The sequence below is a fragment of the Phoxinus phoxinus genome (genome assembly GCF_949152265.1).
Source record: "Phoxinus phoxinus genome assembly, chromosome: 14".
Taxonomy (NCBI): domain Eukaryota; kingdom Metazoa; phylum Chordata; class Actinopteri; order Cypriniformes; family Leuciscidae; genus Phoxinus; species Phoxinus phoxinus.
In genome coordinates, this window is record NC_136889.1 from 20368871 (window position 1) to 20394727 (window position 25857).

A 25857-nucleotide genomic window follows, 5' to 3' on the forward strand; every position below is an offset into this window, starting at 1 on the left:
AGTGAAATATATGAGATTTCTCAGACTGATTGGCAAAAAGTCTGCACAAAACCGGATTGTCTATTATGCCTATAACATTACAAATCTAATTTTCTTGGTTTTGTATAGCCTATTTTTGACACTTTTATATTTAAAGGAAAGGTCACAAAGTCTCATAAAGAACAAAAACTTTTCTTGAAATTGTGATTGGCTACAAATACTCAACGCTGCAAAATCACGTGACACATTTGCAGTGTCGTTGGACTCATGTGACACGAATAGAACAACCAGATCGCTTTAATTCACTTGCTTTTCTCTTTTAGCCTATACAAATGATATGTTACACGAAGTAATATAACTAATACAAAATATTACTTTGCATTGATCTGACAGCCATGGCAGACGCCCTTGAAGAAATAACTCAACTAAGAAAAACTTCATAGACTTAAAGTGGTACAAGACATGTTTACAATCAATATATCAGTCAGTGGACAATATGAAAGTGAAGTTTAATTAGCATTCTAACTGAATCAAAGTCTGAGCCTGTGAAGGTCATTCCTCTTTTACAACCTCGATTTAATTAGATATTAATTATACTTCCATACATAAATATAGGCTACAACTTAAATAGATGTAAACAAAGATTATCTATAATATAATTTTGAACTGTATTTGACAGTGAGTGGTTGTATTCTCGAGTGTCTAAAAGCATCTTGCGCGAGCATGCTCTTCTCCTCCACATGTTCCTCCTCCTCTCAGACTCGAGATATGGACGCGGAGACGTCACTGCAGGGGAGGACAGGAGCTTTCACTGCATTGGTAGGCTACCGGCATGACATTATATGATGGGAAACTTATAATTCAGCCCCCTCAGCCGGTCCAGCTTTATATCCGAACCTGACTGACATGGTTCGGACTGAACCGTATAAAGGGCTTCAGTCCAGTAGTTCTCAGGTCATTGAACTGAAACTCGGAGCCGTGTGGATGTTATAGACACTGTGGATTTTAGTCCTTGCTTATCGCATATTTATCTTGAAGATTTAGAGGACAAATAAACTTGTGCTGTTTCAGTTGGATTGCACATCACAACAGGTGAGTTTTTTTTTTTTTTTTGGGGGGGGGGGGGCATGTATAGCCTATATTTATATAAATTGGCTCCCTAGACTTGACTAATTTTCTCTATGAGAATAATAATTACACATTCTTTCCTCTAAAACCACGTTTGACAGATTGTCACAGTTGTTACAGATGTCTTCATTTAGTAAGACTGCTACAGTTAAATGCTTTTAAATACCTGTTACTACTGCAATCAGCTAAAATGTTTGGGATGTCATTCTGATAATGATGATAGGCTATAGGTTTAATGTCTTATTAACTTGAAAAGTCCTTTAGTCCCCACTGGTGTGTCCATTTACTTTTGACTTTGACTGGACTACAAGTGCTGTTGATGTATTTTACTTGAGTTGTCGACTAAATGAACGTTCAGACTGTTTTGAATTTATGTGAACTTTTGCTTGGCTGGTTTAAATAGTCACATGACCACAGCTGTTTAATTAGCCTACAGTTTGCCCCTCTGGAAGATGATGTCTGTGTCTGTTCTCCTTAAAATGTCATAATTGAGAAATACATCAAATGGACAAAGGGTCTAATATTAATCTCTCACTAATATTGCTCTGTCTTATATAAATGCATATAAAACCTAGGAATGTGCAAACATACAGTAGTAAAACCCAGAGTCCATTTATTTATTATATTTATTGTTATATATAGTATACGTATTGTTACATTAAATCATATATTTGTACTATTATTCCATTTTCAACACAACTGCCTTGATAACAATGCAAAATGTACATTATTTATTTAGTTATTTATTTGCGATTTTCAATGATGTCCTGTAGCCTAACTGAGGCATGTGGAATGTTTTATTGGGCTATCTAATGAGTATTTGGTAATAAATGGGTTATTAATGTTTTATGTTTTTATATATGTATATGTGTATTTTGAAGGAGTTATGATACTCAGGAGAAATCTCTGCTTTCTGCCCTTGCTGTTACTATGCATCAGAGCACTACCTCAAGGTAAATCCATGATGCACCTGTTCCTAAACTGTTTCTAAATATTTAGGGTTAACCCGTTTTTCTGTTGCCATTGACATTTACCCACTTGTCTTTACATCTAATTCTGAATTTGAGATTTCCATATTACACAATTTGCCCATTATTCTTTGTGCCTCCAAGCACATCTGTGTTTGATTTATTAACAGAGTCTCTATGTGGTATTCAATGCAAAACAGCTTTTGAATGATTTTGACCTGAGATGATGTAATGTTTTCCTGAAAATCTTTAATGGGCTTACATAATCATCACATAAAATGCATTGTGTATTATCACAATCATCTGCACTTTGCTGAAATGCTTATGTCGACTCGTTCAAAGATGGCCATGTGGAAGATGAATCCATCTTCGACCTTTTCAAAATCAGCAGCATCAGCAGAAAGACGATTGGTGCCAAGCTCTTCAAGGGCCACGACTGGGACTCGCCGGCATACCGCTTCATCCGCTTTGACCACATCCCTGCTGTGAGCACCCTGGCCCTCCATCAGATCCTAAAGCAGGTCCAGAACAATGAAGGTTTTGTGTTTGTGGCCACTATGCGACAGGACAAGAGCTCAAGGGGCACCCTGATTGGTCTGGAGGGTCCCAGTGGGAGCCGTCAGTTTGAGATTGTGTCCAATGGACGCGCCAACACGCTTGATCTGGTCTACATGGTCGAGGGGTCTCAAAATGTGGTGTCCTTTGAGGATGTGGACTTGTCGGATTCGCAGTGGAAGAACATCACGCTGTACATTCACGGAGAAAATGCTCATCTGTACGTAGGCTGTAGCCTCATTGACAGCGTGATCCTGGACGAGCCTTTCTATGAGCACCTGCGGCCGGAGAGCAGTCAGATGTTTGTGGCTAAGGGATCTATCAGGGAAAACCACTTCAGGGTAAGACCAGTTCTTCTCCATGAACATCATCTGTACTTCATTCCATGCTTCATGTTATGCTATTCCTGCATAATGATTTCCTGTGCTGTGAAATAGTCAAGTCAGCTTTATTTTTTATTCTGCTATTTTTTATCAGCTGTATTTTTGCAATACAGATTGTTACAAAGCAGCTTCACATTAACAGGAAAATAAAAAACAATGTTTAAAAACCACTTTAAAAAAAGATGAATGTATCACTATGCAGCTGAAGTCAGTTCAGTGTTGATTCAGTTTAGTTCAATAACTGAAAAGTTCAACAATTTTAAAATTTGTTCAATTCGGTTATAAGCTGCTCTACAGAAGACAGTGTTCAATGACAGTGTCGATGTTGCAAAATTTGTCAATTATGAATCAGCTATAAAGGAGCTATGCAGGAAAGTTTTGTTCATATCCAATAGTGTCAGTGCAGTCAAATTGATATTATTAAGTGTCTAATAAACCCCAAATAGGGAAGGAAAATCCTTTTTTGAGTGTCTGAAAATGTATTTTAAACCAAATGGGGAAGTTATATCTGTATTATGTAATAGAAAGTAGTAAAAATATATATAAAGTTCATTAGAAGTCATCTAAGGACCTTTTAAGGAACCGTGTTCTATTGACTTTTGCCTAGTTATGCTACAAATTCACCACTGCTGTGGGGATTTGAATGCTGGCAGAATACTGGTTATTACTGGTTATTAAAGAAAATCTCCTCATATTAACATTATAATGGACTTTTTATAATCTCTGTCATTCCACAGGGTTTGCTACAAAATGTGAAGTTCCTTTTTGACACCTCGATAGAGAACATCTTGAGAAACAAAGGTTGTGAGATCGCTAAACCTGGTAAGAATTCATTCATATCTCCTAAACATGAAAACTATCAAAGTCAGCATGGGAAAACCACTGAAAGTTCTTGCAGTAATTCCCAAAATTTCACCTTAATTTTCTGCTTTCATGACCTCTGGCTTATTTTGACCTGATTTTTAGGTGTCAGTTTAGGCACTCATAATGCATGGACTTCTAAAAGGTTTCAGGAGCTCTATATGGATTTATTCTGTGCAGTTCGTGATCAAATTTGTTTTAAAAGGGTTGGTATGTTTTCCGTTGGATTCAGTTTTCATTTTAAGCTCTTCTGGCTTTCACCTAAGTGGGTCACGAAATCTGCAGATCAGAGCTGTGGAAATTTCTGACCGTATTACATCATGTTTACGGGAAACGCTCATGTTAGCGTGGTGCTATAAGGGTCAACCAGTTTGCACATGCCATAAAGAGGATTAATATACATTGATTAATATGCATTGGCAGGGAGTTCATACTTTCAGAGAAGGTGGAAAAAAGGAAGAAGTACATACTCATAATTCTATACATGCGGTCAGATCACAAACTGGCTGGTTTGACTAACTGTTCCGTCAAGCTTTGGTTGGCAGGGCCCAACAGTAAGAATGGCCCTCTGGCCCAGAAAGTTTTCAGGCCAGTTTATGAAACAGTTACCAGTAGTCCAGTGCATCATTGCCAGTGACAGTCTTACTTTATGATGGTTTACATCCATTTTTCTGCCTGGCAAACTGCCTCGGAAACATTTGGTATTCTACATTTCTGCTGCAATTTCTGCAGATTTATCACCACAATAATGTTATCTAACTGGCTAGCATGAATGAGCTTTAGTCAAATTTACAAAAAAATGACTTGTGATAGTATTGGAAGCATAAGAATGCATTAAGGTCATGAGACACCAAACCGACGTAAAACGACGAAAACCTGACTTTGTTGTCACCTCACGTCGTCTGCATCTCGGCCAAAAAGCTACGCTTGAACACATGACAAAGACTACAGACGACTGTCAACTAGCATCTGTGGTCTGCCCCTGCATGCGTGTAAAGAAATAACTGCCTTCATCAGCAGGTATCAATAGTCTATATCCATCATCATTAAAAAAGGGAAACTGAAACTAGGACTGCAGATATACAAACTGAGATATACAATCAGAGTTCTCTCTCTCTTCGGTGGACATGCTTCAACATGCTTAATCGGCCATAAAAACCCAGAAGGGGTCTGACAAGTGCCAATGGTGCGGAACGCATGGTCGACGGCCTACCGTCGGTTTGGTGTGTCAGGGCCTTCAAACAACAAACCAATCTGGAATGTTCTGCATCAGATTCCACTGTTTCCAGTTTATTGCGGAGAAGAGTACTGAGATAGTCTATTTAATTTAACCAGTAAATAAACTCATCCCTGGACCTGGCTGACTTTTGTGCTGAAATAAACAGTTTGAGACCATGACAAAACTAAGCCTTGTGTGAAATGTGCGGGTGTGAGCATTTGTCCATCACTGCTGCCTCAGTTCCTTTTAATTATAACTGAATAAGTATGCATAGGATATGGCAGTCAAAAAGGCTTCTATTTCCATTGCCAGGACAAATGCATGCCAACTGCTGAACGTTAGGATGCCAGTACAGAGGTCCCTCTAAACTCTCTAGTGCCCCAGTTTAGGAGTGCCACGTATTGCTAAATAAAAGCTAAACTGAAGTGCACAAAAAGCCTGCCTAGAAAGTCGCTGAAACAGACACACACACACACACACACACTTATTTTCCCAGCGTTGACTGAAACCCCAAAGAGATTTGAACGAGTTCAACAGTCTCTAAAAAGCTGCTAACCCTGCATGAGTCTCAAAGGAACCTCTGGAGGTATCAACATGGCTCCCTGATTTAGTGTCTTCTGTTCGCCATTAATCTGGAGAAAATTTACGCAAATGACCCCAAAACGGCTGCAGATATCTAATGGGAGTTTTGGCATAATGGACAGCATTCCTCTGCTGTTGCGTATCCCCCAACCACACCACCTTCCTCCTTTTCCAAGATGTGCTTTGAAAAATCACTATCTTTCTTTAAATGTTACTTCTGGGGAAGCTTCTGCACATTTATTATAGTTATGTCAGAAATATAGTGAGAGAACGATATATCTGAAATCTGTGGGGTGTGGAATATCCTACACATCGGTTCAATGTTTTATAATCCATGCACCCCTATAAAAACTCAAACATAGCTGCCGTATTCTGATTACATTCATGAGGCCACTTTGCATCACATGTACCATTTCAAAAGTGAAGTCTTTTTGCTTGCTCTTTATCTTTAGGGTCAGTTCTTAAATCACATTATGAAGTTGTCTATTGGGTACTCTCAAGTAATGTTCTTTAACACTGATCCACTGCATTCTTATCCCTTTCAGAGGAAGTTAACGTGGTAAATGAGAGTACGGAGACTGTGTCCGTCAGCACGGCTATCTCCACCAACTTCATTGGGCAGAAGGAGAAACTGGCATCGGACGTGTGCGAGCGTTCCTGTGAGGAGCTCAGCAACATGGTGCAGGAACTGAAAGGTCTTCGTATCATTGTGGGCAATCTCATCGATGGCTTGCAGAAAGTGGTAAAGTTGTTTTACTTAATGTCTTGTTTTACAGGATTAAGCCAGGATTAGGCCTTAGTTCAATTAGGACATAGATTTTATAAATCTGCCTTTGAAAAACATTTTTGGTGTGCTTCTTGAGACGATGTCTCTGACAAATTTTAAGATGTCAGTGCAAGTTGCTTTCAGTTAAAACAGCTCAAACATGCATTTTAGTCTGGGACTAAACTCAAGCCTTGTCTGTGAAACCTCGGGAATGTGTTTTGTTTGAAAGATTAGTTCATTCAACCTGAAAAAGAACACAAAATAAAAACAGTTTTCCCATGCAATTGCAATGAACAGGGACTGAGGATTTCAAGCCTCGAGAAGGTCACAACAGCACCATAAAAGTCTCATAAAAGCAGTCCATACGACTTGTACACTATACACCAGGTCTTCTGAAGTCATACAATAGCTTTATGTGAGAAAAACACCTTGAAAGCCTCATTCTCATTCGTTGTAATTGCATGGAAAAGAGTGGCCATCAAATTTCTCCTTTTGTGTTCCACGGGGGGGAAAAGTCGTACAGATTTGGAACGAAACAAGGGTGAATAAATGATGTCTGTTTTGTTGATCTGAAATGTAAACTTTATTTCATAAAGCTCCATTGTTCAGGTTGGTGGCCATCTCTGATTTGGAGAATTTTATTACAGATTAAATATCTGACCATGCAAGCAAAAATTCTTGTAGTCTAAACAGAACCATTAAAGGAAAACAGGACTGAAGAGGCAGTGGAAAACGTGAAGATGTGGGCTGGGGTTTTATGGTTTGTTTTAGAGGGAGATAGGAAGTGTGAATAGGAACCGAGTCGTGTCTGGCAGTGTTTAAACAGCCCCTTTATCCTCCACTGGGAGCTTCCCAGCGATGAGGGAGTCTGGGCATAATCTCTGGGAAATCCTGCCGTTGGATGCTGCGGGTCCCAGAGGCTCTTCCAGACCATGTGGTGTTCTGTTTCACAGCCTAACACTCGTGGCTACTACCTATGCTTCTTTCTTTTTTTTTCTCACTCACACATGCACAAATTAATTCATCAGCACACACTGTGGTTCAGTTTGTGTGCGTGTGTGTGTGTGTGTGTGTGTGTGTGTGTGTTATTTTATGTTCTTAATGTGCTTCAGAAGTTAATAACCTTTCCTTCCCTTACATTTTTCTTGTTATTTTTCCCCCTCCCTCAACCTCTTGTTCTGTCTCGTTCCTCTTACTCAACTTTTTACTCGTGGCCACAAATTCATGATTTGCTAATACTGTAGCTCTCAGGACTACAACATTCTGGTTTGGGTGTTCTTTTTTCATTTCATTCTTTTCTTAAAAAAGGGAGAAAAAGAAAAACAGAAAATTGAAACAACTAGCAAAGACTAACAAAATAACACAAACGTCTGTAAAGAGCATTCAAACATTACAGAACCTAGATTGATGTTACAAATGTCAACATTAAAAGCGCAAACCATAATTGTAAGACAAGTAAACGTAGTAAGTCCAAAGTCACTTGAGGACAATTTTCCTTCAGCATGGCGTTTAACCAGAAATGTGGACAGTAAAGACATTTATAATGTTACAAGATTTTTACTTCAAATAAATGCTGTTCTTTTGAACTTTCTATTTATATATCTTTAACTTTATATTCTATTTCATGTTTCCACAAAAACATTAAGCAGCACAACTGTTTTAAACATTGATAATAATAAGAAATGTTTCTTGAGCACCAAATCAGCATATAAGAATGATTTCTGAAGGATCACGTGACACTGAAGACTGGAGTAATGATGCAAAAAAATTCATATCACAGGAATAAATTATATTTTTAAAAACCATTAAAAAAGAAAACAGGTATTTTCATGTTATAATTTTTCACAATATTACTGTCTTACCACCCCCAAACCTTTGAACGGTAGTGTACTTGGAAATCTTTTAAAGGAACACGCCGACTTTTTGGGACTTTAGTTTATTCACGTATCCCCCAGAGTTAGATAAGTCCATACATACCCTTTTCATCTCTGTGCGTGTCGTAGCTGTCTGACGCACCCACCACTAGCCTAGCTTAGCACAAAGACTGGAGGTAAATGGCTCCAGCTAGCATACTGCTCCCAATAAGTGACAAAATAACGCCAACATTTTCCTATTTACATGTTGTGATTTGTATAGTCACAGCGTGTACAAATAACAAGGTCACATGAGACACAGCCGTCTTCTAACCGTACACATACTGGGCACTATATTCTCAGAAGGTGAAGCACTGCTACTTGGATTGGCTGCGAGCAAATCACTCCGCAGAAGTAGCAGTGCTTCGCCTTCTGAGAATATAGTTCCCAGTATGTATACGGTACGCACGGAGATGAAAAGGGTATGTATGGACTTATCTAACTCTGGCGGATACGGTGAATAAGCAATAGTGTTCCGAAAAGTTCGTCATCATTACCCACAAGTTAACATTAGAGATTTGACAGCAGGAAAAGCTAAGTCATTTCCCAAGTCAAGAGGTCACAATGAGAAAACCATCCAAGATTGGCAGAGGCAGAGCTTCCTGTTCTTAAAGGCATAATTCCCCTGCTATACAGAAGTGTGCTCATTTCATTGTGGTTTAAATCACCTCTATTTATCTACATGTGGAAGACATTGGCAGAAGCATTGCCACCTCTTGACCGTTTGTCCATTTGTCTTGCTGTGCATCTGTCGGTTAGACTGAGGAGAACACTGTGATGAAGGAGGTGCTGGGGAATATGAAGAACATCAAAGACAAGCGCATGTGCTGGCAAGACGGCCGTCTCTTTGAGGATAAGGAGGACTGGGTTGTGGACAGCTGCACCAAGTGTACCTGTCAGGTAAGAAAAAAGAGCTACTGGCATTCTGCTTCTGTTCTGAGTACTCTGTCTTACGGCTTTATCTTGCAGGAATCAAAGATTGTGTGCCATCAAATCACATGTCCTCCAGTAGCCTGTGCCAGCCCCACTTTCCTAGATGGCGAATGCTGTCCTGTGTGTCTGCGTGAGTAACGTACATTGCTGATATTCACAATTTTCATGCTTTCATTTTCTCAACATGTCTACACTGGATGCAAGGGGTCTCGCATTCAATTTAGAGACATAATTGAAATCAAATTATGGTATTCACTAATATCTTTTGTGTGTATTGTATTTAAATGCCTGGATATTACATTTAAAGCCAGCTTGTGATGTTTCTCGTGGTAACGAGAAATAGTTTGGGTGTTTTAATAATTACTCATGCTAGTTTTATACCAATGGATTGTCCTTAAAAATAAAGTAGGATACAACGTTTTTCATGTCATCAGGCACTTTGAGTGTAGACACAGTTACAGTACATGTGCACATACACGACTGTTCAAAAGTGGGGAAAGTAAGATTTAAAAAAATAAAATTATACTTTTATTCAGTAAAGGATGCATTAAATTGATCCAAAGTGACATTGAAGACATTGGGCCCTATCTTGCACCCAGCGCAATTGACTTTGTACACCGACGCATGTATCATTGCACAGCGGACTTTTCCCTCCACAAAAGCACGTTGGTAAATTAGGGAATGAACTTGTGCTCGCGGGGGCGGTTCGGCGAAAAGAGGAGGCTTGTTCCGGCGCAAAAGTTTCCTGGTGCTATTTTCCAGTTTTAGAAAGCAATTGCGCCACTGACCAGGAAAAACCCAGTCTAAAGACAGTGGCGCGTTGCGCGTTAGTGATATGGTATTTTAAGGGCGCGTGCTTGGCCATAGTGTAGCGTGTTAACGCGCATACATTTTGATTCTCTAATATAAACAGACGCAGCAGTTTTCATTTTTGCAAATCATTCATTATTACAAGGAAAAATATTAACACACGAGGGAAATCTATCTAGATTTTTAAAAAAAATCTAGATTAGGCTACACATTTACCCAAATTATACGCCGTTTTAACCGAAGCTAATTTGGGTGGGTTTCTCCCATCATCCTCAATGTCACTGAATAATGAATATGAATAATGAAGCTACTTCAGACCATGACCAATCCATTTTAGATTTGCGCCGGGCGCAAGAGTCATTTATCCCGCCGGGAAAACAGCAAAAGCGCCCAAGACCCGCCCACAAAGTTACTTGCGCTTTGCGCTTTGACACTTGCGTTTCAGATCGTCAAAATAGGGCCCAAAGTTACAAAAGATTTCTATTTTAAATAAATGCTGCAGCGCAACATTTTTTAACTAATAATAATATGAAATGTGTCTGGTGCAGCTAATCTCCTTTTTAAACTCCAATTTCCGTTAAACATATCTTACTGGGCTTTTTTAAAATGTAAATAGACATTTTTAACTGATTTATTTTTCAAAATGTATCATCTGAATGTATTTTGGATTTTTTGTCTTATCTTATATAACTCTTTGGTAAGTTAATAATTTTTGTTCTCGCAATGAAGCTAGCCTTGTTGCTGGGTGTTCAAAAATAATAAATGATAATAATAAATGAGCAGCTAATCAGCATATTAGATTAATTTCATGTGACACTGAAGACTTGAGTAATGCCTGAAAATTCAGATTTGACATCACAAGCATTAAACTACATTTATTTTAATATATATTAAAATAGAAAAGTTATTTATGTATATAATATTTAATATAATATATATGTATATGATATTTCTCAATATTACTGATTTTACTGTATCCTAAATATAGCCTCATGAGCATAAGGGACTTATTTCAAAAACGTTTTTTGGATAATTTTACCAACCCCAGACTTTTGAACAGAAGTTTATAAACAGGCAGACTTTCTTTTCTTAAATGATATAGAACTTTTATTGTTTTAAAAGTGCTTGTGTTTGCCAACCACACATTTTTTATTATCCATGAGTAACAAGCATTACTGTATGTTCCCATGCTCTGAAGTGGGTTGAGAAAGATGATGTCATGTATAACTTAAGCTCCAAAACATCAGAGCTGAAGAACTATGTTGCCTTTGCTGTGTAAATATATTAACAACAAGGAGCACCATGATGGGTGTGGCGGGGTTAGAACGGGGTGAATTGTGCTCGAAGTTACCAGTGCTAAATGTGCTTGTGTGTTCATGTGTGTATAGCTAAAGACAGCGAGGACGGCTGGTCGCCTTGGTCTGAATGGACGGAGTGTACCGTCACATGTGGAACAGGCACCCAGCAAAGAGGCAGGTCATGTGATGCCACAAGTAACCCCTGCAGCGGCCCCTCCATCCAAACCCGCAGATGCAGCTTGGGAAAATGCGACAGTCGTGGTGAGACAGCCAGTCTTTGTTTGACCGTTATTAACTGCACTCTTTTCTCTAAACACCTGTTCTTTGGTCATATAGAGACATTTTGGACGCCATTTTCTTGCCTGGTTTGTCCATAAAGTCTAAAATCTTGGACGAAAAACAACATAACAGCGGTTTAAGCGGGATTGGATTGATTCCTCTTGCTTGTGGCCTTAAGAAATGTGGTCCGTCACCTTATAACTGCAAGTGCACAGTTTGTTCTCTCACTGATTTGTTTCAGGTGTATACTATCAGTGCATCAGAGTCTATCGTGATAATAAAATAATGCACTCATCTGTAAGGTCTCCGCAGACCACGGTTGTGTTTGAAACCGAGTAGAAAGAGAGGTCTCAAATGCAGCTGTCATATTATCTAAACAGCTGTTAAAAATAATGAATATGGAAGTATAATAATCGCTGGTTCTCAGGTTAACTTTAGCCAAAATCTCTAAATCTTAATGGGGAAAAAATACTTATTTTGGCTGTTGTTTTTGTTGTTTAAAAATAGTTTTGAGCTTTCGAAGGAATAGTTTGTCCAAAAATGTAAATTCAATGATTTACTCGTGTCATTCCATACTTGTATGACTTTTTCTTCCAAGGAGGACAAATTGAGAAAGCACTCGTTGCTCTTTTAATGCAATTACAATAAATGAGGTCTGATGCTTTTAAGCTTAAAAAAGATGCAAAAGCACAATAAAAGTGTAACAAACAACCCAGGATCATTGGAAAGATGCACAAGTGGAGTTGTTCCTGCACGTTTTGCGATACTTTAAAAGTGAAATGTCCAGTGAGTGCCACTAAAATCGTATTTAGTTTTATCCGAAATGGATGAACTTGAATCGTGCAACGTTCTATTATGTTGATTATCGTGGCAGTTTGGAATTTAAATAAAATGCTAGAACATAACCATGTGAAAATAAGTCTTTATTCATTCGAACACTTTCAATATAGTGCAGAAATCATATAGATCACATTTATGATTTTGTTATGGTGCTTTTGTGTCCTTTATGAAGGTTGAAAGCTTCAGTCGCCACTTATTGTACACTGTAAAAAAAAACTACATCCCCAAGTCAACATTTTCTAGTGACTGATCACATCTAAATTTTTCAATTAGTCTGACATATTTCTCATTGAGCCAATGTTAACAGACTATTGCAACAATTAATTGAATTTATTTTACAGAATTTCACTTGGGCCAATTAAAAAATTTAGATTTGACCAGTCACTAGAATATTTTGACGTGGAGAGGTAAAACATTTTTGGCAGGAAAAAGAACAGCAACCAGCACGATTTGTCAGAGTTTCTCATTTTATGTTCTTCAGAAGAAATAAATTCAAATGAGTTTGGAACTGCATAAGAAAATAATAAGAGATTTTTAATTTTGGGGGCAACTAATCCTGAAGTAGGCCATATCAATCAAATATCGTTGATTTTTAATGCAGGGCTGAAGTAATATAATAACTACAGAAGCCCCTTGCCAAGCGTTTGAATCGGCATTAGGCTGAACACACACTTAAGCGGTAAGCAGTAATCTACTGGCTGGCACCCACTTACCTACATTTCATCAAATCGGTTATTGCTACTGATGGAATGTTACATCACCTTATTAATATTCATTCGCCATATACTGAGCCTGTGATTTTTAAGCCAGTCAATTCCCTTGAAGAATCCAACATGATATTATTGACCTGATTTTGTGGCAGGCGGAAGATTTTGTAACAACATGGGTGTTTTCTTTCATCATCTGTTGTAAATATTTATGGAGCGTGGGCTAATAGACAAACTCCTTTCCATCAGCAAGGGAACGAGCTGGTAGTCATCACTTATGCTCAGTGAGGTTTTAATGAGCGGCATATGGCTCTTTGTGGTGTACCAATGCTAACTCTGGCTTACGGCTGACTCAAATGCTTTTTATAACTGACAAATGTTACCAGCTGGTATGTTGGACAGCAATGGACAAACTGGCCTTTGTTACAATTACAGAGAAACAATATCTGTACGTATTCATACATTAATACATTGAGCTTTTTAGATTTATATCAAATTAATTCCAGTCTCTCTGCTCCTCATAATGTGGGCCCGTGCACTCAGACCCATGTGGTCGTGTAACAATACAGCTGACAGTGTGTGAGGAGGTGCACTCAGATGGATAGTTCAACCAAAAATGAAAATTTTGCCATCACACCCTCAAGTTGTTCCAAAAAGTTGTTTCTTTCTTCTGTTGAACACAAAATAAGATATTTTGAAGAAGGTTGGTAACCAGACAGTTGATGGTCCAAATACTTCCATTGTATTTTTTTTCCTACTATGGAAGTCAATGGGTCCATCAACTGTTTGATTACCAACATTCTTCAAAATATCTTCTTTTGTGTTCAACAGAAGACAGAAACTCACACAGGATTGGAGCAACATGAGGGTGAGTAAGGGATGACAAAATTTTCATTTTTGGGTGAACTATCCCTTTAATGGTCATTGCGTCACCCCTGGCCTGAATACACCATCGGGTCTCTCCCATGCTGAATCCCAAAGAGACGATGGGGTGGCGGGTCCAGAATTATGGGCCAGGTGGTCATCGCTTCATCAAGTTTTTGGCTGTCCCACCCTGTGTCATTCCTGGACCTCATGCCTCTGTACTTACTAATGTAAATGAAAGATGTCATTGTTTGTGTGGGTTTGTTTGCTGCTTTAACACTGCATTCAGGTCATGTCTGAATGAGATGAGTGCACATGAATGCCTTTGTTTTAGCCCCAACTTTCCGTTGGCTGATTTGTTTTTGTCATTGTTAAGTTTCACTTGTGAATGTTTACTGTGCTGTTCATAGCGATACATCTTGCCAGAAAACATTTATTGTAATAAACTACTGAAGCAAAGCAACATTTATGTATATCTAATCTTTTGGATTTTTTTTTTTAAAGTTTTTGAAAATCTCTTATGCTCACCAAAGCTGTATTTATTCGAACAAAAATTAAGTAAAAAAGAAGTAATATGTTGAAATATTATTACAATTTCACATAAGTGTTTTCTATTTTAATATACATTAAAAAGTAATTAATTCCTCTGATGGCAAATCTGAATTTTCAGCATCATTATTCAGTGTCACATGATCCTTCAAGAAACATTTATTATTACGTATTATCAATGTTGCAAACAGTTGTGCTGTTAATATTTTTGTGGTCAAGATTCTTTGACCAATAGTAAGTTAAAAAGAGCAGCATTTGAAATGGAAATCTTTTGTGACAATATAAATGTATTTACTATTTCTTTTGATCAATTTATCACATCCTCGCTGAAGTAATGTATGAATTTCTTCAAAAAAAGTATTGCTGACTCTAAACTTTTGAATGGTAATGTGTAAGATTGAGCATCATGTATATCGATTAGGCCAAAAATCATCACTTGAACACTCATCATTTCGTAATTACAAACTTAAAAGTAGGATCGTCCACAAGGCAGCATATGCGATTGTATATGACTTTGGTAATCATGCCAGTTTTCTGACTGTTGTTACAGTCCGACAAGACGGTGGTTGGAGTTTGTGGTCCCCTTGGTCATCATGCTCTGTGACATGTGGAGAGGGACAGATCACACGAATCCGCCACTGCAACTCCCCCGTCCCTCAACTGGGAGGAAAGGACTGTGAGGGCAGCGGGAGAGAGACGCAAAAGTGTGAAGCCAAACCCTGTCCGAGTGAGTGCTGGGAGTCATGCGTTTCTCTTTTATATACTAGACTTAGTCTTGTGAAATGAGACTGAGGCAATATTAGACTTATTTGCATTGAGTGATCTTAGAATAAAACAATTTAAATACAGTACGGTAATTTGTCTCAGTAAACTGCTTAATACTGTGATTTTCACTGTACTCTCTTCTTCCTGTAGTGGATGGAGCCTGGGGCCCGTGGTCTCCTTGGGCGATCTGCTCCGCCACCTGTGGAGGAGGAACAAGGACACGAACACGCGTGTGTAACAGTCCTCGTCCGCAGTATGGTGGCAAGAAATGCCCAGGAGAGTCCAAGGACACAGATTCCTGCAACAAACAGGACTGCCCTGTGGGTATGTTACCTTTTCACTTCCTTTTCACATATTCTCACTCTTTGACTCTCTTCAGTTGTGTATCTGCGGGGCCAAACCTTGTACACACTCTTGTTCCCATCGCTGAGCCACTAATAACCCTTCTGCCTCAGCTCAGTCTGGTGGTCAAAATAAAACTAGCAGCTGCCGAAACTCTCAGTTGTTTATTTAGATGTCTTTTTTTATGTTGGCTATATATCACAATAAATACAATAAAGGCAATGATTCAGCAAGGAACAAAAGAGATGGCAGGTGTAGAGCGGATGAATGCAAACAATATTTAGTTTAATTTTGCAAACGAACTAAATATAAACAAAGAACTAAGAGCTAAGGAACACAAAGTGCTAGGGAACATGAGGAACAAAAGAACGCAGACCATCTACATGTAACAGAAAACAACGACAAAGGAACAAGGAAACAAAATGGCTGCGTCTGAAATCGCATACTCTCTTGAGTAGGTACTTATTTTGAGTAAGTACTTCACGAACGCTAAAAAAGAATGTTCTATAGCATGAATGTAATCCGGATGTACTACATCCGCTATGTTGTCATTATCATGTGACCTACCAACGTCAATTATGTTGCTTCACATGGCCTCATGGGATAGTAGCCTAAAGTATCCACCGTATGCACACTTCAGAATCTTGCCGGGAGAAATAGGTCATCCAGGTACCTAAAGTACTACTATATTGTAGGGAAGAATGCGATTTTGGATGCAGCCCAAGGCTATTTATTCACAAGATAACAAGGGCTAACAAGGGACAGGTAAAGGTGATTAATCGTCATATCAACAAAAAAGGTAATAAAAAGGTAACAAAAAAATCAGAACAAACATGGGAGCTAAGGAAACAAGCGCTGAATTCCAACTGGCGTTTTTGCATTCTTGAAGGGCACTTCGGGAAGGGGACGCCATTTGTAGGATCATTCCAAACAAAAGTGAACAACTGAATCCCTTCACGAAGGGCCATTCCACAAATCCGTTAGCAAAGGGAACATGTCATGTCAGAGATCAGCCTAGTCACCATCCTCTGCACTACATTTCCCATCACTCTCCTCGGTCCCCACCTGCATGTCATTTCCCAATCACTCACGCCTGCACCTCATCATCACCCTCATCACCCTGCCACTATTTAAGCCCACACTTCACCACAGCTCACGGTCCGGTCTAGTTAATGCCATGTGGGCTATTCCCCCTGTCTCCAGCATCTTCCATTCTTCTGTGTCTCCCTCAAGATCAAGACCTTTTGGACTCTCACTTAACTGCTCACCGTATCACTGCCCCTTTTTTGTTCAATAAACTCACTGTTCACCTCCCATCTTCCTCTCAGTGTCTGCTGTCCATAACAGGTCACTTCAAGGAAGTAATTTAGTCATTTATGGTCATGTTCTGCCCTTCGGAATGAGTAGGGCATAGGGATCCTCACTTCCGATTGGAATTTGGAAAAATGGGAAAAAGGAATACACTTCAAAACTATAGTCCTATAACACAAAAATGGGGAAACAATTTAAATAAATGTTTTCATCAAAATCTATTTATTTTTTAAATTCCTAAAAAAAAAAAAAACTGTATAACTTTTTAAACAAAAACATTAAGCGACACAACTGTTCCCTTTTGTCCTGGGAACTCCGACGTGCTGTCAGGTCAGGGAACTCCCCCGACGACACGTCTCCGTTCCCTATACTCAAAAATTACATTTTAAAATATACTAAAATAGAAAACAAATTATTACATTTTTATAATATTTCACAATATTCTTATTTTTCCACTTATATTCTAAAATGAGCAAGCTCAAACTTTTGAATGATAGTGTACATTCACTAATCTTACTGGTAGTTGTTAAGGACCTCTTTAGACTGACATCATGCAGAACATCTCTTGAGATTTATGAAATGCATATCAATTTCATGAGTAAACTGTAAGCCTCTCCCTCTGCATTCTCTTCTTCCTCAGATGGTTGTCTATCTAACCCATGCTTTGGGGGTGTTGAATGCACCAGCTCCCCTGACGGCTCGTGGGAGTGCGGGCCCTGCCCTGTCGGTTTCCGTGGCAATGGAACATTCTGTGAGGATGTGAATGAGGTACAAGGGGAAAGAGAGCTGGGAAAAATCATAATATAGTTAGGGCCATGTGACAAGCAATTGTTATATTGCGTTACTCACAATTCAACACGGGAAGCGTAGCCAAACAAAAATGTTGTAACCCAACAAGTATTAATAAATGTGAAGATTTTTGAAAAATACTTATGTTTCTAAACATGTCTGTTTGTTTTTTGTGTCCTATAGTGTGACATGGTCCCTGATCTGTGCTTCAAAGTCGTTGAATCCCAGCGCTGTGTTAACACAGACCCAGGATTCCACTGTTTGCCTTGCCCTCCTCGATACAAAGGCAATCAGCCCTTTGGAATGGGAGTGGAGGCTGCCAAGCTAAATAAACAGGTCAGTTATGCAGTCTGTGGACAGATTGGATCAATTATTGCACAAGTATATAAATGTGTTAGTTTCCCAGTGTAAACTCATTAGCCTGGCTGAATCCAGTCTCGGCCAGTGTCAGCACGCCTACAGTATGTGCCGCCCACAGTCCATTCGCTGACCGTCTGATGCACGTTACACACAAAACTGGAAAGCACTTTCTCGATCTGACAACGTGAGTTATTCCTGTTAAATAGTCCGTACTTATTTTTCGATTAACAAATTCTGATCATAGTGTATATGCACATTTTAAAAGCGCAATTCCAAAAAAGCGTAGATGGGAGTGGAAAGTTCTGCACATGATCAACTGATGACGCGCAAATTTAAGGACACAGGCGAAGCCGGATCATTTCCAAAATGACCAACATAATCTACCAAGAGCAGCACAAATTAGCATCTGGTTTAAGAAATGCTTTTTTGGGGCGGTAATAATGGTGCAAATACCAGTAATTTGACTAGCGCAAACCTTAGTAAATCACGTTGCGTGGAATCATTTAAATACTCTCCTCCCGTAAATTTTGCTTCTGAAAGGGAAACTCCTACAAACACATATGCAATGTGGTCAGTTGCAAAATAACCTTGTCCATGCCTTTTCAGCGTTATTTTTTCACTGCATATGTTTAGTAAATCCTTCGGTTTTTAACTGCGGATTTGCCCTGGCGCAAGCTGTTAGTAAATCTAGCCTTAGGTTGGTAGTCAGAGGTCGTGATAATAGGCTGAATGTGTCAAACTTTTAGAGTAGAAAGTGTCAGCTGAATGAAAAAATCTTTGGGCCCATAATGGTGGCCAACCATATGGATCTTGATCTCACTCTCCCATTCCTCTTGGATGAATAAATTTAGCAGATTTCTTGGAAAGCTGAGTCATTTGCTTTTCTGCCCAAAAGTTTCATAACGTCCACAACTAATAGGTTTGTCACCAACTTCCAACTAGTCTTTCTTTGATCCAATGCCCAAGAGTAGTAAATTAAAGGAATTGTCTCATATTTTATAGCTGCGAGCTGCGATTAATAGCTTTTTCAAATAAACTTGTTATGTGCATATGTGCACCGCTGAAACAAACAAAATAAAAGGAAACTATCAATAAAAAGGCCCTCACAACACTATTCCCAGTTGTCCCCCACAGGCGATGACCCAGTTCTTTATTCACCATAATTGGACTGCTATTCAGTGTTGCTGAAGTCTGTTCATTTTTCTTAGGTATGTGAGCAAGAAAACCCCTGCAAGGATAAAACCCACAACTGCCACAGATCCGCTGAGTGTATCTACCTTGGCCACTTCAGTGACCCAATGTTTAAATGCGAGTGTAAAATCGGCTATGCTGGGGACGGTCTCATTTGCGGCGAGGACTCTGACCTTGATGGCTGGCCAAATCAGAACCTGGTGTGTGGAGCCAACCAATCCTATCACTGCAAAAAGGTAATGTGGCTACAAGATTAAGTTTGTTATAACTTTTGTTTCTGAAATGGATTGCATTTTTGAAAAGTCTCAATGCTCACCAATGCTGCATTTATTTGATCAAAAATACAGTAAAAACAGTAACATTGTGAAACATAATTAGAATAACTATTTCCTATTTTACTGTATTTTAAAATGATAATTGTCTGTAATGGCAAAGCTGAATTTTCTGCATTATTATGCCAGTCTTCGGTGTCGCATGATCCTTCAGAAATCATTCTAATTTGCTGATTTTGTGCTCAAGAAACAATTCTTATTATCAGTGTTAAAAACAGTTGTGCTACTTAATATTTTTGTGGAGACCATCATGATACATTTATTTTCAGCATTCTTTGATAAATAGAAAGAGCAGCATTTATTGTCTTTACTGTCACTTTTGATAAATTATATGTGCCATTGCTGTATAAAAGCATTGATTATTTTAAAAAAAATACTTAAGCCCAAACTTTTGAATGGAGGTGTATCTAGTATCTATATTAATGTGGATCTAGCTATCTACTGGCATTTTTAACACATTAAACAGTCCACATTCAATTTCAAATTTTTAAAGTGTTAATTTTCCCTACTAATAAAAAATAATATTTTTTATCCTTCGTTGTTCAGGACAATTGTCCCAACCTTCCAAACTCAGGCCAAGAGGACTTTGATAAAGACGGTCAAGGAGACGCCTGTGACAAAGACGATGATAATGATGGTATCATGGATGAGGGGGTAAGCAAATTCCTTAATAATATTGTTGAAAAATCTTTTTCATTTACACTAAGCTTGTATTTGTTTCTCCTGTGCCCCAGGACAACTGTCCTCTGCTGTATAATCCCAGGCAATTTGACTATGATAAAGATCTTGTCGGTGATCGCTGTGATAACTGCCCGTACGAGCACAACCCCGCTCAGATCGACACCGACGGTAACGGCGAGGGAGATGCCTGCTCCGCGGACATCGATGGAGATGGTGAGAAACATTCATGCAAATTACGTCAACAATACTCATGGTTCGTTTATAGACTTGACAAGCTTGGGTTTCTGTAATGATTAGACCCAGGTTTAAACCCAAGCACAGTTTTTAATGTAAATAATCAACCAAAAAACAATGCGAATATCTCATCACAGTCAGGTGCAAATTTGTTGGATTTCCGCATAGTTATTTTGTCCATTGAACTTGTGTAATGCTGTTGTGTGTATGTGTTTCAGAGGTTCTGAATGAGCATGATAACTGCCCCTACATGTACAACAATGACCAGAAGGACACAGATATGGATGGCGTGGGTGACCAGTGCGATAACTGTCCTCTGCTGCACAACCCTGACCAGGTACAACAGGCGTAGTAAACACGTACTCACAAATAGGAGGTATATTTTGAAGCAGTTTAACAAAGTAATTTGTATGTTTGAACAGTCTGACTCAGATAATGACCGAGTTGGGGACGAGTGCGACAACAATCAGGACATTGATGAGGACGGCCACCAGAACAGCCTGGATAATTGTCCCTACATTCCCAACGCCAACCAGGCCGACCATGACAAAGATGGGAAAGGAGATGCTTGTGATTTCGACGACGATAATGACGGAATCCCTGATGACAAGGACAACTGCAGACTGGTGCCCAACAAAGATCAAATAGACTCTGATGGTGAATGAATTTATGGTTTAAATTAAAATATCTAGAAGTGATTCTCTGTATTTCTACTGACTGTGAAAAGAAAAGTTCACACACACACACATCTGTAATCCGTTTTTTTTTTTTTTGCCGCATTTTTCGCTTTTTGCATTCGTTGAGATTTAGATATATTTACAACTGGAAAATTTTCTTTAGTGTAGCCAGGGTCAAGGAAAATGATGTCAGACTCTCATAACTTGCAGGTGGTTACTGAAGTGTAATATGCCCCACTGTGCCGCATTTCGTTAAGGCTAACTGATTTTTTGTATGTGGGAAAATGGAAAGCGGTTGCAGTTGGAGGTCGAAGTTGTCAGATGCTATCATACTTCTCCCACCTCATTATATTTAGTTTCTTGGATGGAGTCAAGATGGTTCCAAGGAGAGAACGTCAACTACTGTAAAAACAGACATCATAGCAAGAGCTGGCATCTGTGCAAAAGCCTACTTGACTTTTCCCTCATATTTGATGTGCTAAAGTCTGGATTTAATAGATTTCACTTTTGAAGCCAGTCACATGTCAATGTACATGACATGAAAGGACAGCTGAGATTGCTTTGTGCTTGGAGAAGAGAGCTAGATGAAATCTCCCCTATCAATTTTATTTCACACAATTTAGTGTTGGTGGGTATAATATAATATATTTCTAGATCATTTATATTAATATTCAAATTGTTTAAAAATATAAATAGTAAATATTATGAACAATAATTATTCAAATATAAAACCGTAATAATTATAAACCAAGTAATTAATAATATAATATCATTCGCACATGCTCTAAATTTGGGGCAGTAAATATGTATATTTATTTATTGATTAATAATTATTACTGTTTTTATTTTAATCATTTTATTGCATTTTTAATTAATTTAAATATTAATAAATAAATTAGAATAATGTAAAAAAAAGTATTATTTACTTAATGTATACTTAATTACTAATATTATTATTTTTGGTTATTATAAATCTTTAGAAGTGTGGATGGCAGATTTAACAGATCTACTACATTTATTATGAACTATTCTAACTTTCTTCCACAGGGGATGGAAGAGGTGATGCCTGCAAAGATGATTTTGACAATGACAGCATTCCAGACTTTTTGGATGTGTGCCCTGAGAACGACGCCATCAGCATCACAGACTTCAGGAAGTTTCAGATGGTGCATCTGGACCCCAAAGGAACGACACAAATTGATCCCAACTGGGTGGTCAGACATCAAGGCAAAGAGTTGGTTCAGACTGCCAATTCTGACCCTGGTATTGCTGTGGGTGAGTATGTGAGCTTTCAGAGTAGCCCATCTGGTCATGATTTTAGCTCGATGTCATTGAGGAAACGAGACTTCAACGTTTGAATTGCTCTTCAGGTTTCGACGAGTTCAACTCTGTGGATTTCAGTGGCACTTTCTACGTCAACACTGACAGAGATGACGATTACGCTGGCTTTGTGTTTGGCTATCAGTCCAGCGGGCGATTCTACGTGGTAATGTGGAAGCAGATAACTCAGACGTACTGGGAAGACAAACCGTCGAAAGCCTTTGGCATCTCAGGGGTTTCTCTGAAAGTGGTCAACTCTACCACGGGCACAGGGGAGCACCTGCGTAACGCCCTGTGGCACACTGGGGACACTCCTGGACAGGCAAGGCTGACTACTCATCAAATATGACTGATCTGTTAGCGTTTATGGTCAAATTTGCTCAAACTAATCGCTATATGTGTTCTGACAGGTCCGCACACTGTGGCACGACCCTAAAAATATTGGCTGGAAGGATTATACCGCCTACAGGTGGCATCTCATCCACAGACCCAAGACAGGATTCATCAGGTGATTGACAGGAAGGACTTACAGTAACTGACTCAGTGATCTTATAAAGCATGTGGAGTTAACAGATCTATGTTCTTTTTCACCAGAGTGGTGGTTTATGAGGGGAAACAGATCATGTCAGACTCAGGGCCGGTTTATGATCAAACGTTTGCAGGAGGGAGATTAGGACTGTTCGTTTTCTCCCAGGAACTGGTTTACTTCTCTGATCTCAAGTACGAGTGTCGAGGTGAGTAGTTTATCATAACAAAACATGGGTAATTGTTTAAAGGGGTCATGACATGTTTTTTTTTTATTATTATTATTATGTTCCCTTAGGTGCAAATATAGTATTACTATAGTTTTTTTACAAAAAACTTTTAAAATGTAGTGATTTATGACCTTTTCCCACCCTGTTTCTCATCCTCTGATTCAAACAGTCTGTTTTGGGGGTGTTTCCTCTTTAAGAGTTCAGTGTTAACGCCCACTGTTATGATTGGCTAACGTCAGTGCCTATGCATCAATTATTAACGCCCCCAGCCAGAACATTTGCGGATTCAGCGTATTTAAAAAGTAGTTTAAAGTTTTAAATACATTACTTACAGTTTGCGTCGTCGTTGTTGAGCCCAGAATAGTCGGCACGGACTTATCTTTGAGCAACAGTTTTCTGGCAAAGCCAGCATCATTTTGGGATTTGTTCTCAAAACAGTCATCCTTCAAATGTACAGAACAAACGCTTTAACTAACACTGCCGTGACTGAGACGTCCGCAAAAAATAAAGTGCATCCATTTTTCCCTGACGACTGGATCTTTCGCAGCGTATTCAAAGATGTTGTTTGTCCACAGCCAGGAACAGCACATCTGCGTGGCATCGTAATTTCCCTGTACACAGACCCACTCGCTGTCCGTCGACTGAACATTTGTGAGGCGCGCAGCGCGTGGGCGCGACAACGATACGAAATGAGCGTAGTTGCCTTGCGCTTTAAGCGTAGTTGTCTTGTGCTGGAGGCGGTCATATGCAAACGCTGGTACGTCACTTCGTACCGTGACGTCACTTCTTACCATGGATCCAGAACGAGCTGTATTTAGAGCTTGATTAAATAAATGATTCGTTTATAATGGGGAGGACGTCTTAAGCTATGAAACTTGCAGGACGTTTTAATGGTACAAAGACCTCTTATATACTAAAATATCAAGGCAAATTTGGTTTCTCATGTCATGACCCCTTTAAATTACACCCCTGTTGTATTAGTAATGTGTGTCGAACCACTGTCTCGAACACCATTTCTACACTTGTGGCCCGTCAAAACTAAAATCCTCCTCCGTTCTTCCACTTCATTTTCTCCACCTGTTTGAAATATAGTAGCATATATATTATTATTATTATTATGTAAAAGTGCTTGAAAAACAGAGTCTGCATCACATATGGTTTAATATCTGTTCAAATATTAGCAACGCAGATTCATTAATAGCAAAACAGAAAAACAAAGCCACTTTTTTCATTCTTTTTCTGCTTTTCAGATAACTGAACAAGAGAAGAAATTACACGCCTTAAAAGACTATATCTCAACAACACATTTTCACACTCTCTGACAAAACACAGAAGACCAAAGACTTTGGTGGACTACATCACAGAAGGGAAACAGACCACAAACCTCCTGAGGAGATATAATGAACTTAAACTACAAGCACATTTATAGGGATTTTTTTTGTATAGATGTTTTTGTGTCCTCGAGTCAGTCTTCGTTAGCCAAAGTTTGGGTAATGTTAATCAGACATTATGTTTGTGGTATTTTTTTTACAAAATGTAACAAAATCTAGAGGAAAATTAATCACCAACTTTATCACCAACTGCTTTACTTGCACACCTTTTTTTTTTCTTCCTCTGTTTTGTTACAATGTGCAGAATTTTTCTTCTTTGGATTTGTTGTTGTAATGGAGACATCTTTTTCTACAACCCTCGATTCTAACAGGGGCTTTGGGTTTGATCAGCATATAAATGTTTTAGAGACCTTCGAGATGAAGATGTTTATATTAAGACTGTATCATAATTACTTGTGTAAAGTATTTATATGACTCTTGCAATTCAGTATCAATTTATGTCTAGTGTTTTTTTTTTTTTTGCAATGCTTTCAGAACCTAGACATTGTAAATACTAATTTATTTGTTTACACTGACAAAATTTTACTATTGCAGAAATAAAGATAAACATTTTTTGTTTTGCTGAGCTTCTAGACATCCATAACGCAACTCCATGCCTATGCAGTTTTGTATTCGTTACTTGATAAAGGTGTTTTCCAAATGTGAGTATGAGTGTGCTATTGTTTCGTTTAATTTTTGTCGTTTGATACCACACTGCATTTTTTGCATTGAACACAAATTTGCTGGTCATCAACCACTTTTTCTTTTGTTTCTTATGTTTTGTCTGTTTATCAAATAAACTGTTATTGAGTGCACAAGACATACAGTATAAGACAAAAGTTTTGTTTTTATCAGAGAAACAGAAATATTGTCATTCATCGTCCAGATCTTTTTGAGCCTTAATGTTCATCAGTGTTTTGTCTTTCTTTTGATTTAATTTTTTTTTTATTTTCATAACAATTCTTCCTATTTTGTAAAAAGTGCCTTCAATTTTTATGCCACATCCCCAGAAAACCTTGTATAGTTTTCTAATATTGTTATTCTCACAGTTGTCAAGTTTTTTTTTTTTTTTCTTTAATAAAAGGTTTACACAGTT

The 25857-nt window shown here is 38.5% G+C and overlaps 1 protein-coding gene across 1 annotated transcript; it reads left to right on the top strand.

The window, feature by feature from the left end:
* Window positions 1–866: 866 nt before the first annotated feature.
* On the top strand, window positions 867–25857 carry thbs2a (thrombospondin 2a). The gene is made up of 22 exons (XM_079635212.1): window positions 867–1071; window positions 1989–2060; window positions 2418–2971; window positions 3751–3835; window positions 6221–6417; window positions 9114–9254; window positions 9324–9417; window positions 11486–11656; window positions 15185–15361; window positions 15550–15723; window positions 17693–17820; window positions 18025–18177; window positions 19410–19628; window positions 20271–20378; window positions 20459–20618; window positions 20858–20976; window positions 21062–21296; window positions 22364–22591; window positions 22687–22958; window positions 23047–23144; window positions 23231–23370; window positions 24642–25857. The coding sequence occupies exons 2-22, from the start codon at window positions 1994–1996 to the stop codon at window positions 24647–24649; spliced, it is 3528 nt and encodes a 1175-aa protein (XP_079491338.1). The 5' UTR covers window positions 867–1071; window positions 1989–1993; the 3' UTR covers window positions 24650–25857.